At 43.3% G+C, this 13,487-nt stretch overlaps 1 protein-coding gene across 9 annotated transcripts in view; it reads left to right on the forward strand.

Moving 5' to 3' along the window:
* The window catches only part of Mpped2 (metallophosphoesterase domain containing 2), a 175,688-nt gene that overhangs the window by 47,607 nt on the left and 114,594 nt on the right, over positions 1 to 13,487 (forward strand). For 7 of the 9 annotated variants that reach the window (NM_198778.3, XM_087653283.1, XM_087653285.1 and 4 more), the window contains 1 exon segment: positions 5,396 to 5,577. The exons of the other annotated variants lie outside the window; for them this stretch is intronic. In NM_198778.3, coding sequence (NP_942073.2) covers positions 5,396 to 5,577 — 182 coding nt within the window. 9 annotated transcript variants of the gene reach the window in all.

A 13,487-nucleotide genomic window follows, 5' to 3' on the forward strand; every position in this document is an offset into this window, starting at 1 on the left:
CAAGACAAAACAAAATGGAGAATTAATTGAAAATGAGTTTGAGATGATGATCACCTGGCTTTCCCTCTCCATGGCCTAGATAAGTGCTTGTCTTTCGTGAATGGCTCACTGTCCCGTCAACTCACACAGAGCATGAATCCTGACACTATAAACAGAGAGGTTCCAACTAGCAATGCCTTCATGCCTAGGCTAGGCTCCCGGGGTTCTGAGGTCACTAGGTTCCCTGGCACACACAGGAAAACTGGATAAACTGGCCACTCAACCAGAGTAAAGATTACAGATAACAGAAGACTTTTTCAAATATTTGGATAGCTGTTGTGTGGAAAGCGGACTGGATTCTTACTCTCTTACTATTTCAGAATGCGGAATGAGGACCAAAAAAGATGGCAGGAGATAAGCTTTCATAGAGTGGGCTCTATGTTCTTCATTGTGCTATCTATTGTGTGTGGGAGATGTCCTTTTTATTTTCATGTGTATGTGTGTACTGTGTGCATATGTACACATATGTGTGGTAAGAGGCACTATCATATCCCCCTTTTTTTTTCTAGGTGAAGAAGCCAGCTTAAGCGACATAGCTTCCACCATGCATGGTTTGAATTTGAAATGTCCCAGAGGCCATTTTCTTTGCTAACATTAGGTTGCTGGTCTGTGGTTGCCTTTGAGAAGTGGTGCAGTCTGTAGAAGATGCAGCCTAGTGGAAGGAAGAGAGGCCATGGGAGGCATAGCCCTGAAGTAGTGGGACGTGGCCTCTTCTCTCTGTCATCATTAGCCACATGGTGAGAGCAGCTGTGGTCCTCCACACACTCCCTGCCATGATCTCTGGCCTTAACACAAGCCCAAAGCCACAGAACCAAGTGACTATGACGTGGAAACCCCTGCAGTCGTGAGTCAAAGGAAACCTTTCTCTCTCTGAAGTCACTCATCTCAGGGACCTTGACATGATGACAGTCAGTTGACACACACTTTCATACCTGTGAACTGGGATTCTGAGTTCTGAGTGTAGCCTGGCTCTGTGACCACATTTACTTGACTCTTGCTATTCTGTTCCCATTTTCAGAGCATGTGCTTTGTGCAGACCCTGGGCTTGACAGTTTATATTTTCACAGCAGCATAGCAAATTAGGCATTGTTATTCTCATTTTATCGATGGGAAGAAACAAAGCTCAAAGGAATTAAGAAACTTAAGCCCAAAGCAAATGACTCAGAATTGCAATTCAATAGGATCCCTGGACCATGTTTACTTTCCCTAGAGATGCAGAATCGGGGCTAAAATCATTTTTGGGGGGGGACCAAATATTGTTTTATTCTTTGAACATTCCAAACATTTATACCATGAATATTGTTTGCGTCTGTGCACACTACTTCTCTCGTGCCTTCACTCCTCCCCTTCTGGCTCGCTCCCTTCCTTTTCTCTTCTGTTTGTTAATAACCTTCCCAACTCAGTTGGTGCTGCCCATATGCACATGGGCATCTGGTCATTCACTGAGGCATGAGCAGTCTACCAGTGGCCACAGCTTCAAAGGAGGGTGACTCCTTCCTTCTTTAGCAGCCATTGATTGCCAGAAGCTCCTCCAGCTGGGTGTGGCCCCTGCCGTCCATGCTGGAATTTAACTGGTTTGATTTTAGACAGGCCTTGTGGGGCTAACCATAGCTGCTATGGGGTGGTGTGTGGAGCAGTCACATTACGTCCAGAACTCAGCTTTTCACAGCTCTCCTCGCTATCTTAAAGCCTAAAATTCTTCAAGCTCCCTCTACCTTAAAATTCTTCAAGCTCCCTCTACCTCGAAGTTCCCTGAGCCTTGGATGATGAGGGCCTGGCAGAGATGTCCCATCTACAGTCGATCACTGGGTTTTCTGTATTCAGCACATTGGCCAGCTAGGAGTCTGTGCACTAACCACTACTCCCTGCAAATGTCGAGAGCTACCCACAAATCTACGGGTGGAATTATTGTTGTTTGGCGAGATGGAACCAGGACTGTCTGGTTAGTACAACTTCAGTAACGGTAATGACTGGGAGAAGTGAAGAAGCTTGAAATCTCCCTTTCTCTGAAAACTTTGCAATGGAAGTGTATGTTAGCTAGGCCGGGAAAGGGTAGAGGGGATTTCCTCACTGTGTAAAGCACTGAACCTGACACTTTGCCCTGCTTTGGGATTTCATGTTGCTGTGTTTTCTTCTCATCTCTCTATGTCCTCTTGTTTCCCCCTGGGAGCACTCAGAAGTATGTGCAGATCTCATTCTGATGTTTAAATCTGGCCCCGGGGCTTCAATGGCCATGCTAAAATACTCTCTTCCTAGGATACTTGACATGATGCCCTGGGGAGAACGTTGGGTCATCTGAGAAGTCAGTAGCAAGAACCATAAGTGGCACTGATACTGAGTATAGGGGAAATGGAGTGTGAGTCTTCCCACAGGTGAACAGGTAGATCTGCCTCCCAGCAGAGTTCCCTTTGGATGTTCTTTGTAGCAGAAGTATCCGGGTGTCTTGACTTGCCTTAGGAAGAAGGTACTTATCAGATGCCCAGTTTGGAAGTACTAGCTTCCCACAGGGTTACCTCAACTTTAATTATTTCTGCTGAAACTTACCTAGTGACCCAGACATCTTATTGTCGATTTTGGAGTCTGTGTGTGGAGATGTCTTCGTACTTGGATTCCCGGGTGATGTTTATCAAGATGTCCTAGGTTGTGGCTCTGGGATGGCCTGTCTTATCTTCTGCAGCCATCTCCTGCTTTGACCTTTTACGTTGTAAGAAAGGACCTCACCGCCCAAGGTCCCAGTGTGTGTATTCAGTTTGCTTTTTTTAGTCCTCCCCACTATCCTCAACTCCTCTCTTCAATCATTCTTCCATGTATCTCCCAAATGTGCCATTTCTCTTTGGTAACGTCATGCTGGCAGAGCCCGTGAGTGACACTTGTCCCTGCGTGTCTCGCTGTCTGATTTGGTCTCTTCAGCTCATTCTGACTCAAAGCAAAGGTAAGCCAGCTTCTCTCTCTTTTTCTTGTCCCCATCCTCATTTCTGTTACGTTGGACTTCATGCATTAATTCTGAACATGATCATGTTTCTCTGGAGGATGTGAGAGGGTGCAGACAGAAGTCAAAGTCTGAGTGGCATTTCCCATGGTTTCACAAAGTTCACTGTTCAGCGTGAAGTCAAGATACGGAAATGTTCTGTACAGTGTGTTGATCGGCTCCTGTCATGTTTGTGGAATTATAGACCAAAGGGGTCTGTGCTACTTTCTGTCTACCTAATTCAAAATGATGGCTTTGACAACCCTATGATATATTTCAGTGGACTTCCAAGTATTTTGATGCAGTAACCTTACATGTATCTTGGCAGAATTGCAGAGTAGGACCTTGTTTATGTGCTGTATCGGTTAGATAAACACTGGAAAATAAAGATATGTGCACATGCATGCTTGCACACACACACACACACACACACACACACACACACACACCTGTGAATACTCACAACATTTAACTTGTTCTTATTTTTAATGATCCAATAATAAAATCTCCTTCAAATGCCTGTCACTTGGGTCTGAATGCAGTAGTCCCATTAGAGTGAGTAGCTGAATTTTCTAAGGGCCATACCTGCCACTTTTAGAGGGTGACAGTCAGCTGCAGAGGGGAACATTCACCCATTCTCTGGGGAAATTGCTTTCAGAAGACAGGAGATGTTGTAGGATGGGAACAACTGAGGTTGAGCGTAAGATTTTCCAGGGATCGAAAGAAAGACTGAATAATTTCCTATGTTAAAGAAAAAGCATTGTTGAATAAATAAAAGGGGCTCATCGGCTACTGATGAGATCAGTGGGTTACTAAACTTTCTCCATGGTAACAGCACACTCATTCATAGCCTTTACAGGAAAAATCCATGGATGTGTTTTGAACAAGTTAAACTTTATTTGGAGGTTTCGAATAGATTGACTTCAATAACTGTATCCTAGCTCCCGACGCTTTCTCACTCCTCTCCATTCTCCTTCCTTCTTCTTTACTTTACTTCTTAGACAAAGATGAAAAGATTAAGCTCACGTGGAAGAAATTCAAGGACTATCTAGACTGCATATGAATGTCTTTATTTTGTTACTGCAATTACCTTGTTAAAAAGATTGTTTCTTTAAAAAGACAGAGAAAGAAAGAAATTAAATAAACCCAGTAGAGACATTCTGCACCAGAAGTTTGCATGTGTTTCCCTGTGTTCTCGGATGCTTGCCAACTATCAAGGGTTAGGCTGTGATAGAAAATACTGTTCTTATTTAATGTTTTACACTCCAACCTCCACATTGCCTAGTTGCTTCTCTGGTGACCTCTTTGTGTTTATGGCTGCTGCTTCTCCTCTGTCATCCAACAAGAAGCGCACATGCCTACAGAGGCATTAAAGGAAGCTGTTGGTGGAGAGTTGATACAGTTAAACCGCCCTTAACTGAGGACAAACCTCTTAAATAATTAAAACTGTATGCTCCAAGAGTCAGATTTGCATTTCTTTACCAAGTTTATTTAGCACACTTTGTTACACTCAATTAAACGAAAATGTTCCCTTTCATTTTCTTGGCTTTGGGTTGATCACTTTGCCTTTTGGTTCTTATGGCCCTCGTGTAATTTCACAGTGCTTAGGTCTCTGAAACTATACATGTATTAATGCACACAGAGGTATAAACAGACCCATTTGGAAACATACTGCTCAGAGTAAAGAGAATCTTTGCCCAAGGTGTATCTGGTCATCTAACCTGAGGTGTAACCTAGACTAGAAGTAATTCCTCAGGGTAAAGATGAACTTGACAAAGCTCTTCTTCGATGCATCTCTTAAAAAAAATGTTACGTGGCATTCCTTTGCCTCCCCAAAACTTGATCAGTGAACCTCATGGCAGAAATCCGAAGAAATGGGTGTTGACTGAGTGTGGAAGGGAGCTGAGTGTAAGTGCTGTCCCTGCACCTCAGCCGGACAAGCATGTGCAGGTCGCTCTCTGCGAATTAGCTCTTTGCTTAAGCTCTGCATGTTTAAGAAGGAATTAATGAGATATCCGCTTCCTAATGAGTAGCAGGATCCATGGACACATGATGAGAGAGAAAGGGCATAATTTTACTTCCTTAGTTGGGGCTCAGTATCCCGACACTTCAGTATTAATCACTATCAGTTTCTTGGGCTTTTTCCGACTCTTGCCTTTTAATTTTCCTACCAGGTAAGTGACACATTTTGAATTTTCCTAGTGGGACTGTAAATGAAGGATGCTGTCTTCCTCATATTCCCCAGGTGTCCCTTTTTACCTTGGGCTCTTTTGTCCTTGCGTTAGACTGTTGGGTGTGTGCATGATGACAGTCTATGTGTATGTGTGATGACTATTACGAGGGTTCTAACATGTTTAACTGTTACGGGATCTGTTATGTCTACTTTAGGGTCGACCCCATCCCATATGACACTCCAAAACCAGCGGGCCACACGCGGTTTGTCTGCATCTCAGACACACACTCCAGAACAGATGGTATCCAGATGCCTTATGGGGACATCCTTCTCCACACAGGCGATTTCACCGAGCTGGGACTGCCCTCAGAGGTTAAGAAGTTTAATGACTGGTTAGGTAAGGAATGATTGCGTTCTGGCGGCCCCAATTAACCTTTCCCGGTCTGAGTGACACTCACTGCGTCCTAATTGAATTAGAGCACTTGGAAGCCGGCTCAGCCATTTCTTGTATGATATGCTGTGGTGTCTAGCTTTAATCCAATTTTGTTAATTAAAGATGAATTTTTAGATATTTAATTTTACTGTGCATCCTTTCAGTGTCTGGCCTTAGCGGCTCTGGGGCAAAGAGCTCCGAAGCTTTGAAACCAATCTCATCTCCCTCCTCCTGCTTTAATGAGGACATTCATTGGCGCACACAAGGCCTAGAATCATATTTTTAATTCATTGGCTCTAGTCTTTGCAAGGTATCATTAGCAACTGTGACAAATACGTAGAGGTAAGAGAATGCTTCTAAATAACAGAGAGGGTGTGAAAATCCCTCTAGGAAGCACAGTTCCTTCTTAACTCTGTACTGCCTAGAAGCAGCTTTCCCCAGGGACCTGCATAATGTCCAGGCCTCCCCAGACATCAGCTGTCCTGACATAAAATTCATCAGATTTTCCTGAACCTGGGGTGGAGGGACTGGGGAGGAAGAGGGGGCGGGGCAGGACAGACCTGACTACCCAATCAATGGTCCTGTAATTCAGCAAAAACACTGGGTCCTGGGAGGGCAGCTGCCAGGTATTAGCATTGCAAGGCCATCCTGGCATTATTCACGTCAGTTTGGGCCGAGTGCCTTCAGGCTGGGTTGCAGCTCAGTGGCAGAATACATGCCTACCACCCATTCATTCGCCTGCAAACTGCCGAGGTCAGTCCCGACATCATAAAGGAAATAAAAACTATAAATAAAATAAGAAACAAAAAAGGGTAAGGCATTTCTGAAGTCACAAAAGAATTGTATGATATGAGCAAAATTTCATTCAGGAAGAATAAAGTCATGAGTGTTATGTGAGCCAATGAAAATTACTCAGGAAATTTAGGCAGAAACCACGGTTTTTTTGTTTGTTTTTTGTTTGTTTTAAATCAAACTAAAGGTGGTATGGGAAAGTTTTAAGTTGTTGATTAGAGATGATAGAAGATGTGTGTTAATTGACAATCATGTTCATTAAAATGTTTAAAATGCGTTAAAAATATACACTAAGTTTTACTGTGAACGATTTTGCTCTCTCATGTGTTCTTGCATGTTTGTCAACCTGTACATAATTGTCACCAGAGTACAAATCTCCATCACTCTTGGCTACTTTTATTTGTTGGTAAGACTAAACATTTTTGTGTGCTTTCCATATTTATCCCTTTTAGTGGCAGCCTAACATATTGGCTGTACTTTTATTTGGTAAGACATATATTTAAAAACAAACATTTAAATAGATAACAACAAGTCCTTTGGCAGTGGGAATTGAAATGTGTGTTTTCTGAGGTTTATGTCTTTTGTTTCTGCTGACTTATCTCTCATGGTCAAAGACTGCTTAGGAGATAAAGTCCCTGTCCAGAGCTCTACCGTTCTCTTGATTCTCCTGCTTACTGGCAAGCATCAAGCTTTCCAGTGGTAGCCGGGTTTCATTAGTGGTGAAGGATGCTCCAGTCTATAGTGATCTTGGCACTGATGCGGGAGCTTTTAAATCTTCTGCCCTTTCAGTAGGTGCTCAGTCTTACTTACACCAGACAGATATTTTAGAAGTCATTTAGCAGACTTACCTCATTTTTAGAGATGACAGAGATGCAAAGAAGTTAAGTGATGTTTTTAGTCTCCTTGTGACAGAGTTGGGTGTAATCAAACATTTTTTTCACTTTTTCTTCTGCCTTGGCAAACTTCTCTTTCAAGTATTATCTCTTTGTTTTAATCATCCTTTCATGTCAAAGGCAATTCGTGTGTGTGTGTGTGTGTGTGTGTGTGTGAGTGTGTGAGTGTGTGTGTGTGTGTGTGTGTGTGTGTGTGTGTGTGTGTGTGTGTGTGTGAATGCAGTGTCCAAGAAGACCAGAGGTCTTAAATTCACCGAAGGGTGAATTACAGGCTTGTAGTCCCTATTTTAGTCACCCTTTATCAATGAGTTTATTGGAGTAAGAACTAAGTTTGCATAGACATTAAGGAGCTGCATTAAGCACGTTTTATTTTGTTTTCTCCAGGAAGGGCAGAGCTTCAGGGAGGTGTTCTCAGAACACAGACAAGTGAGGTCCTGGTTCTAATCTCGTGGAGCTACTGACCTTGGGTGTCTGAGTTCACCTCTTTTCCCCTTGGTTTCCCTCTGCAGAACTAAGGATTAATACTACCTGTCTTTCTGGATTGCTGTGCAGATTAATCAGTAAATGATTGCTGGGAGTGAGTTTTGTGGGCCATTAATAATGGAATGGGGAATGTGGTGAGTGAACCATCAACAGATATTTAAAGGGTGAAAACAAGAAGAGGTCAGAGGGATTATTTAGTAGATTAGAAGTAAACACTTGGAGATTTTATAAGGGAAAGTGTGCCATAAATGGAAATGTGCCGTAACTAAGGAAATAAAATGATAAGGAAATAAAAAGCTGAAGCCCAGCTGTACATCGGACCCTTTTCCCTCTCGTTCCCCCAGCCCCCACCCCATCTAGTGAGGCAGAAGGAAGAGGGCTCAGTAAGGGGTGTAGAACAAGAGACCAATGGGAGCCCATGGGAAATGGGTAGAGAAGCTGGGTTCCCATAGAGAAGGCTGAGAATAGCTCATGGTTACCAGGGCAACTCAGGGTGCTCAGAGGGTGAGAGATGGTGTGTGATTACTGTACCACTTGGCTTTGGCAGGAACCTCTCCTCTGGAAAGGGCGCTTCCAGCCCTTTCTGCATAGATAGGAGTCAGGGTCAGACTAGGGCCTCTGCTGCGATAGTGCGCTCCACTCTCAGCAGCTTGGGTCATACAAGTCCAGTCACCTCTGACTGATCTTTATCTTTCCTCTCTGCTATCCTCTTCTTTGCAAACACCATTGCCTCCTCTCATGCTCTATTTCTCTAAATTGGGTTAATCTGGTTCAGATAGCTTTTTTACAGATAGCTTTCTCCAAGGTCATTTAGTCGTAAGAAAATTCAAAGGAGCTAGTGAGATGACTTAGCAGGTGAGGCCACTTTGCCACCAAGTGTGGTGACCTCAGTTCTATTTTTAGATCCCATGTGGTAGAAGGAGAGAGTTAAGTTGTCACCTGATTTTCACACATCCGCCCTGGTGCAAGCATGTACACACATAATCAATCAATCAATCAATCAATCAATCAATCAATCAATCAATGTAAGAATAAATAAAGCTCCAGAGGGGCTAACTGGTCTACCCAATCTACTCATTGGGCAAACGTGGGGCAGTGTGACTGTAAAGTGTGACCTAAATTTGCTTGTGAGTATGAACGTGGGAGAATTTCAGCAGCAGCTTCACTTGGAAGTTGAGTAGCTGTTTGGCCAGGTGCTAATCCTGCACATATTTGAAAGATGGTTTTCAGTTCGGCTCATCTTCACTCTCACCCTGACCCATTAGCCACAAGGCACGAGGCTCCCTAATGAGCTCATGGTTGATTCGGAAGTGGCAGGCCCTCATTAGTATGTCCATATGCCACAGGGCAGGTGTAATGCAGAGAGTTATTAATATGGGATAATTGATGAGAGACAGGCTACCATAGTCCACAAGATCGAGCTGAAGCTAGTAATAGTCTGAGCATAGAAAGGAGGGATAGTATCTTGATGTTATAAAGCAGTTGAGACACCTTCTTTTATATTTACTGTTATAATATATATATATATATATATATATATTGTTTAACCTTTTGGATGAGTCTTGGGACCCCTTTTTGGTAAAATGGGCAATAATGAAAATATTGCCTCATGGTTGTTGTGAAGTATTCTAGTTAGGGTTCCTATTGCTCTGATCAAACACCATGACCTAAAGCAAGCTGGGGAGGAAACGGTTTATTTGGCTTTCACCTCCAAATCGTTGTTCATCCCTGAAGGAAGTCAGGACAGGAGGTCAAACAGGACAGGATCCTGGAGGCAGGAGCCAATGCAGACGCCTTGAAGTGGTGCTGCTTACTGGCTTCTTCAGCCTGCTTTCTTACAGAACTGAGGACTACCAGTCCAGGGATAGCACAGCCCCCAATGGGGGGCAGGCTCTCTGCTGTCAATCACTAGTTAAGAAAATGCTCTCCAGCAAGATCTTATGGAGACATTTTCTCAAGTGAGTGTTCCTCTAGCTTGTGTGTCAAGTTGACATAACTAGCCAGAGAGTGTCCTGTGTGATGCAGTGCATACACCATCCTGGTGTGTGACAGTGTGACAGTCAGTGTTCTTACTTGTCTGCAATCCAGAGTCCCCTGGGAGCCATGTCTCTGGGCATGCCTCTATGGGTTATCCTGATTACCTTAATTGATGAGGGACAGAGAAAGGGAACAGAAAGCAGAGGGCATCCATTGGCGGTTGCACTCTGCTTCCTGATTGCAGGCTCACTGGGACTAACCTGCCCCTCACTTCCCCTTTGTGATGGACTGCACCTCTCCTTGGTAAGGCAGAAGAAGCCCCTCTCCCTTAGGTTGCCTTTGCCAGAGTATTTTAGTACAGCAGAAAGAAACGAAGATAGCTATCCACAATTACTGCAGAGGAGGCTACAAGAGTCTTTAGTCTAGGTAGGCTTCAAGGTGCAGCAGCTCAAAGTGGCTGACTCAAGGGAGTGAGACAGAGTTTGGAATGAGACCTCCCTCTCTGCAGAGAATTCAAACTGCAAGAACCCTTAGATGCTTGCCCCTCATTCATTATAAATAGAAGCCAAATGAATTGCTGTGGGTCTCACTCAGTAAATGGCCAAGTTGGAACTAGAGGTCAGAAGTGTCAGGGCAGAGTGGGTACACCACCACATCTTCTTCATGGGGACCAAGCCTCCATTTCATACACATTCCATGCAATCCCCCAGACGACTTGTTAGTAGTAAGAACTAAAGTATCATTAATCAGTTGAGTACATACAACTAGGAAGTGACCTTAGGCTTTGATTTGAGATCCATCAGACTCCAGTGTCCAGTCTGCTGTCAACCCCTGTCCCCAGTCTGCTGTCCTTACATAAACAATCTGCCCCTCACTCTACCTAGCTGCTGTCCTCTAGGGAACAAGAGGTTTCTAGGGCCAGGGACTGAATGTAGAATTGTGGGAATGAGACACGCATACATCTTTATCCCCCAGTTTCAAAAAGAGTGACAGTTAAATAATATAGCCCCATCTGTATTGTATCCCAGAAGTGATGTCAAGAGCAGGCAGGTACTGCTTAGCTGAGCTGGAACCTGCTCCCCCAAAACACAACATTTCCTTTTTCACCTTGGCAAAAAATGGATCCCAGTCAGAGCTTTGGGTTAAACTTGTTAAGGACAAAGTAGCTGTCAGTTAAAATGTGATTATTTTTATTGCTTTTTCTTAAATTCTGAACATCAGTGGCTTCTAATGCCACCTTCCCTGGAGGCACATTTTATGAGGTGTCTTTTCACGTTGCCGTCGGCCATGTCTTCTCCCCACCAGTGCCTGTTTATTGACACTCACCACTGTTTAGTGGGTTTCCTCTGTGCTGGTTTCTTGTTTTCAGAATATATCAGGCAGGCCTCTTCTTGGTTTCCATGTACCCGCTGACAGACTCTGTACCAACGCAATGGTCTTTGGGGGTTCTTACTTAATTACTAATGCCTATCCTCACAGTCAGCTTTCAGTGACTCATAACAGTGAGCCAGTGAGCTTCTTCCCGCCTCTCAGACGCATCAGACCCCTTCCCATCTCTTTCCATTTGTAAACCCTGTTCCCGCCTATTCACAGAATAACCATTTTAAAAACGCTCACTCATGCCCCTCGACGGTCGCCTAGTTGCTTTCCTTAACACAGTGGCCAGACCTCTGCACTGTGCTTCGAACAGAATCCTTTGCCTGTGTTTCACTCTGCTGGACAATGGTGTGTGCCTAACGAGGGCTCTTCAAACACCCGATGTACACAGCTGTTTGTTGAATCTCTCAATTAGTGAACAAGAAGTGTAAGATGTTTTTCATCTTGTAGTTTGGTCCAAACATTAAAATTGCATAATAAATAGAGCTTCCAGCCTTTCTCTTCCTTTCTTCCTCTTCCTTTTCTCCTAAAACCTTTCTTAGCAGCCAGCGCCTTAGTGCTAGTGATTGGCACGCTGTGCAGAGGCACTTGAGAGGCGTTTGCTTCTGCTGGTGTTCGCCTTCCAACACAATGAATTGGGAATACAAAGGGTTTGTGGTCCATTCCTATGGCTGCAAGTTCACGCATAATAATTGAGTCCATCAGAATGCTTCTTGACCATAGCCCCAGGACCATGAGCTCCTAACTAAACATGGCTTCTCTTTGGTTTGGATTTTCACTGAGTACCTCTGAGCTTCAGTTTCTTTGGGGCCAAGAGGGAGACTTCAAATGCTTTCAGGACCGTCTTGGAAATGTTCTCTTTTTTAGGGAGCATCGTGTGAAAGATGATTTTAACTGTGTGACTGTAATCAGTGTACACATAAATCAATTTTGCTCCATTCTGAAGACAGTGTTTCCTTTCCTGTGATCTTGCCGTTGGTACAACAGGAAAATTCTCGTGTCTGTTCATACTTGTAGTAGAGAAAACAGATTGTGGTAGGAAGGAAGCAAAATACCTGTGGAGAGATAGGAGTAACCACATGAATTTTAATATGCATCCTTGTGGAATGCTCTCCTTCTACACACACACACACACACACACACACACACTCAATTTTCACAGAAAGCAGCAATGCTCTCTCGTAGCTGTTTCTTAACAACCTATCATGAGCAACTTAAACGTCAATCTAGATGCCCTAAATATGTCCCCCCAAAGAATACTTTAATTGTAAGATACACGCATGTTAATTATAGAAGTCCAAATATGTGAACATGCACAAAGTTGAAAATATGCATTTCTCTGCAGTCCTATTGCCAGAGGAATTAGATTTTGGCAGACACCATCTTGAAAATGTTTCTACTTTCATTTCTGTGTTGAAGAACCTAGTAACAAGACCTCTACACTCTCTGAGGACTTTAATGTCAATTTAAAAAAAAGCAACACTTAACAGTTACATGCTAATAACACATAGTAGCTGTACATGTTAATTTGCAACTTTAAGAATGTAGCCTGTCATGCCTTGCCTCCGTCAGTGCGGCCCTCTGCTGTGTGAGTGCGCTATCTCATTTATTAGCTCTGTCTGTACCACTGGACACCTCAAGCGTTCCCATCTTTCATTATCAGGGGCACTGTCCTGGTGAGCATCCTTCTTGCTCTGTCTATGTAAACATCATTAATTACATTTGTAGGGTTTATTCCTAGAAGGAGAATGGTTCCTTTAAATGACATATATTGTCAAGAAGAATGTATTATATGTTACCAAATGTCCCCTGTGAAGACTACTATGTCTTTTTAATATTCTTGGTAGTATTTGAGGATCTTTGTCACATATTTTTGAGTGTTCTTACTGGGAGAAAATTTTAACCCTTTTGGAAAGTGACTACACGCTCTCTTTGGTTCGAATTCCGAAAGCTTAAGTGGTCCTTGTTTTTAAAAGGTAAAAAGGAATGATAAAGAAAGAAATTGAGATCGATAGTGCATCCCATAACCTACAAGTTATCACTCTGAACGGAGGCTGTACATGCTGTGCTGTGGCATGTGGACATATATGTCTCGTCATATAAAGAAACTGTGTGCTATCAAGAACAGTATGACTAGTACTGAGTGTATTCTGCCCTATTTAAATTCTGCTTTCACTGTGTTAATCATGTGATCTCCAATCCATTCATCTGTTAAAGGAGAACTATTCGTAGTTAGCAAGGCTGAGCGCGAGGGTTGTTACGAGATGGAATATGATAAAGCACACCCAGCACGTTGAGGTTTTCTTTCTACTTCCGTGATGAAACATCCTGACCAAGCGCAATTGAGGACAG

Source organism: Rattus norvegicus, chromosome 3 (assembly GCF_021556685.1).
Source record: "Rattus norvegicus strain SHRSP/BbbUtx chromosome 3, alternate assembly SHRSP_T2T, whole genome shotgun sequence".
Classification (NCBI taxonomy): Eukaryota; Metazoa; Chordata; class Mammalia; order Rodentia; family Muridae; genus Rattus; species Rattus norvegicus.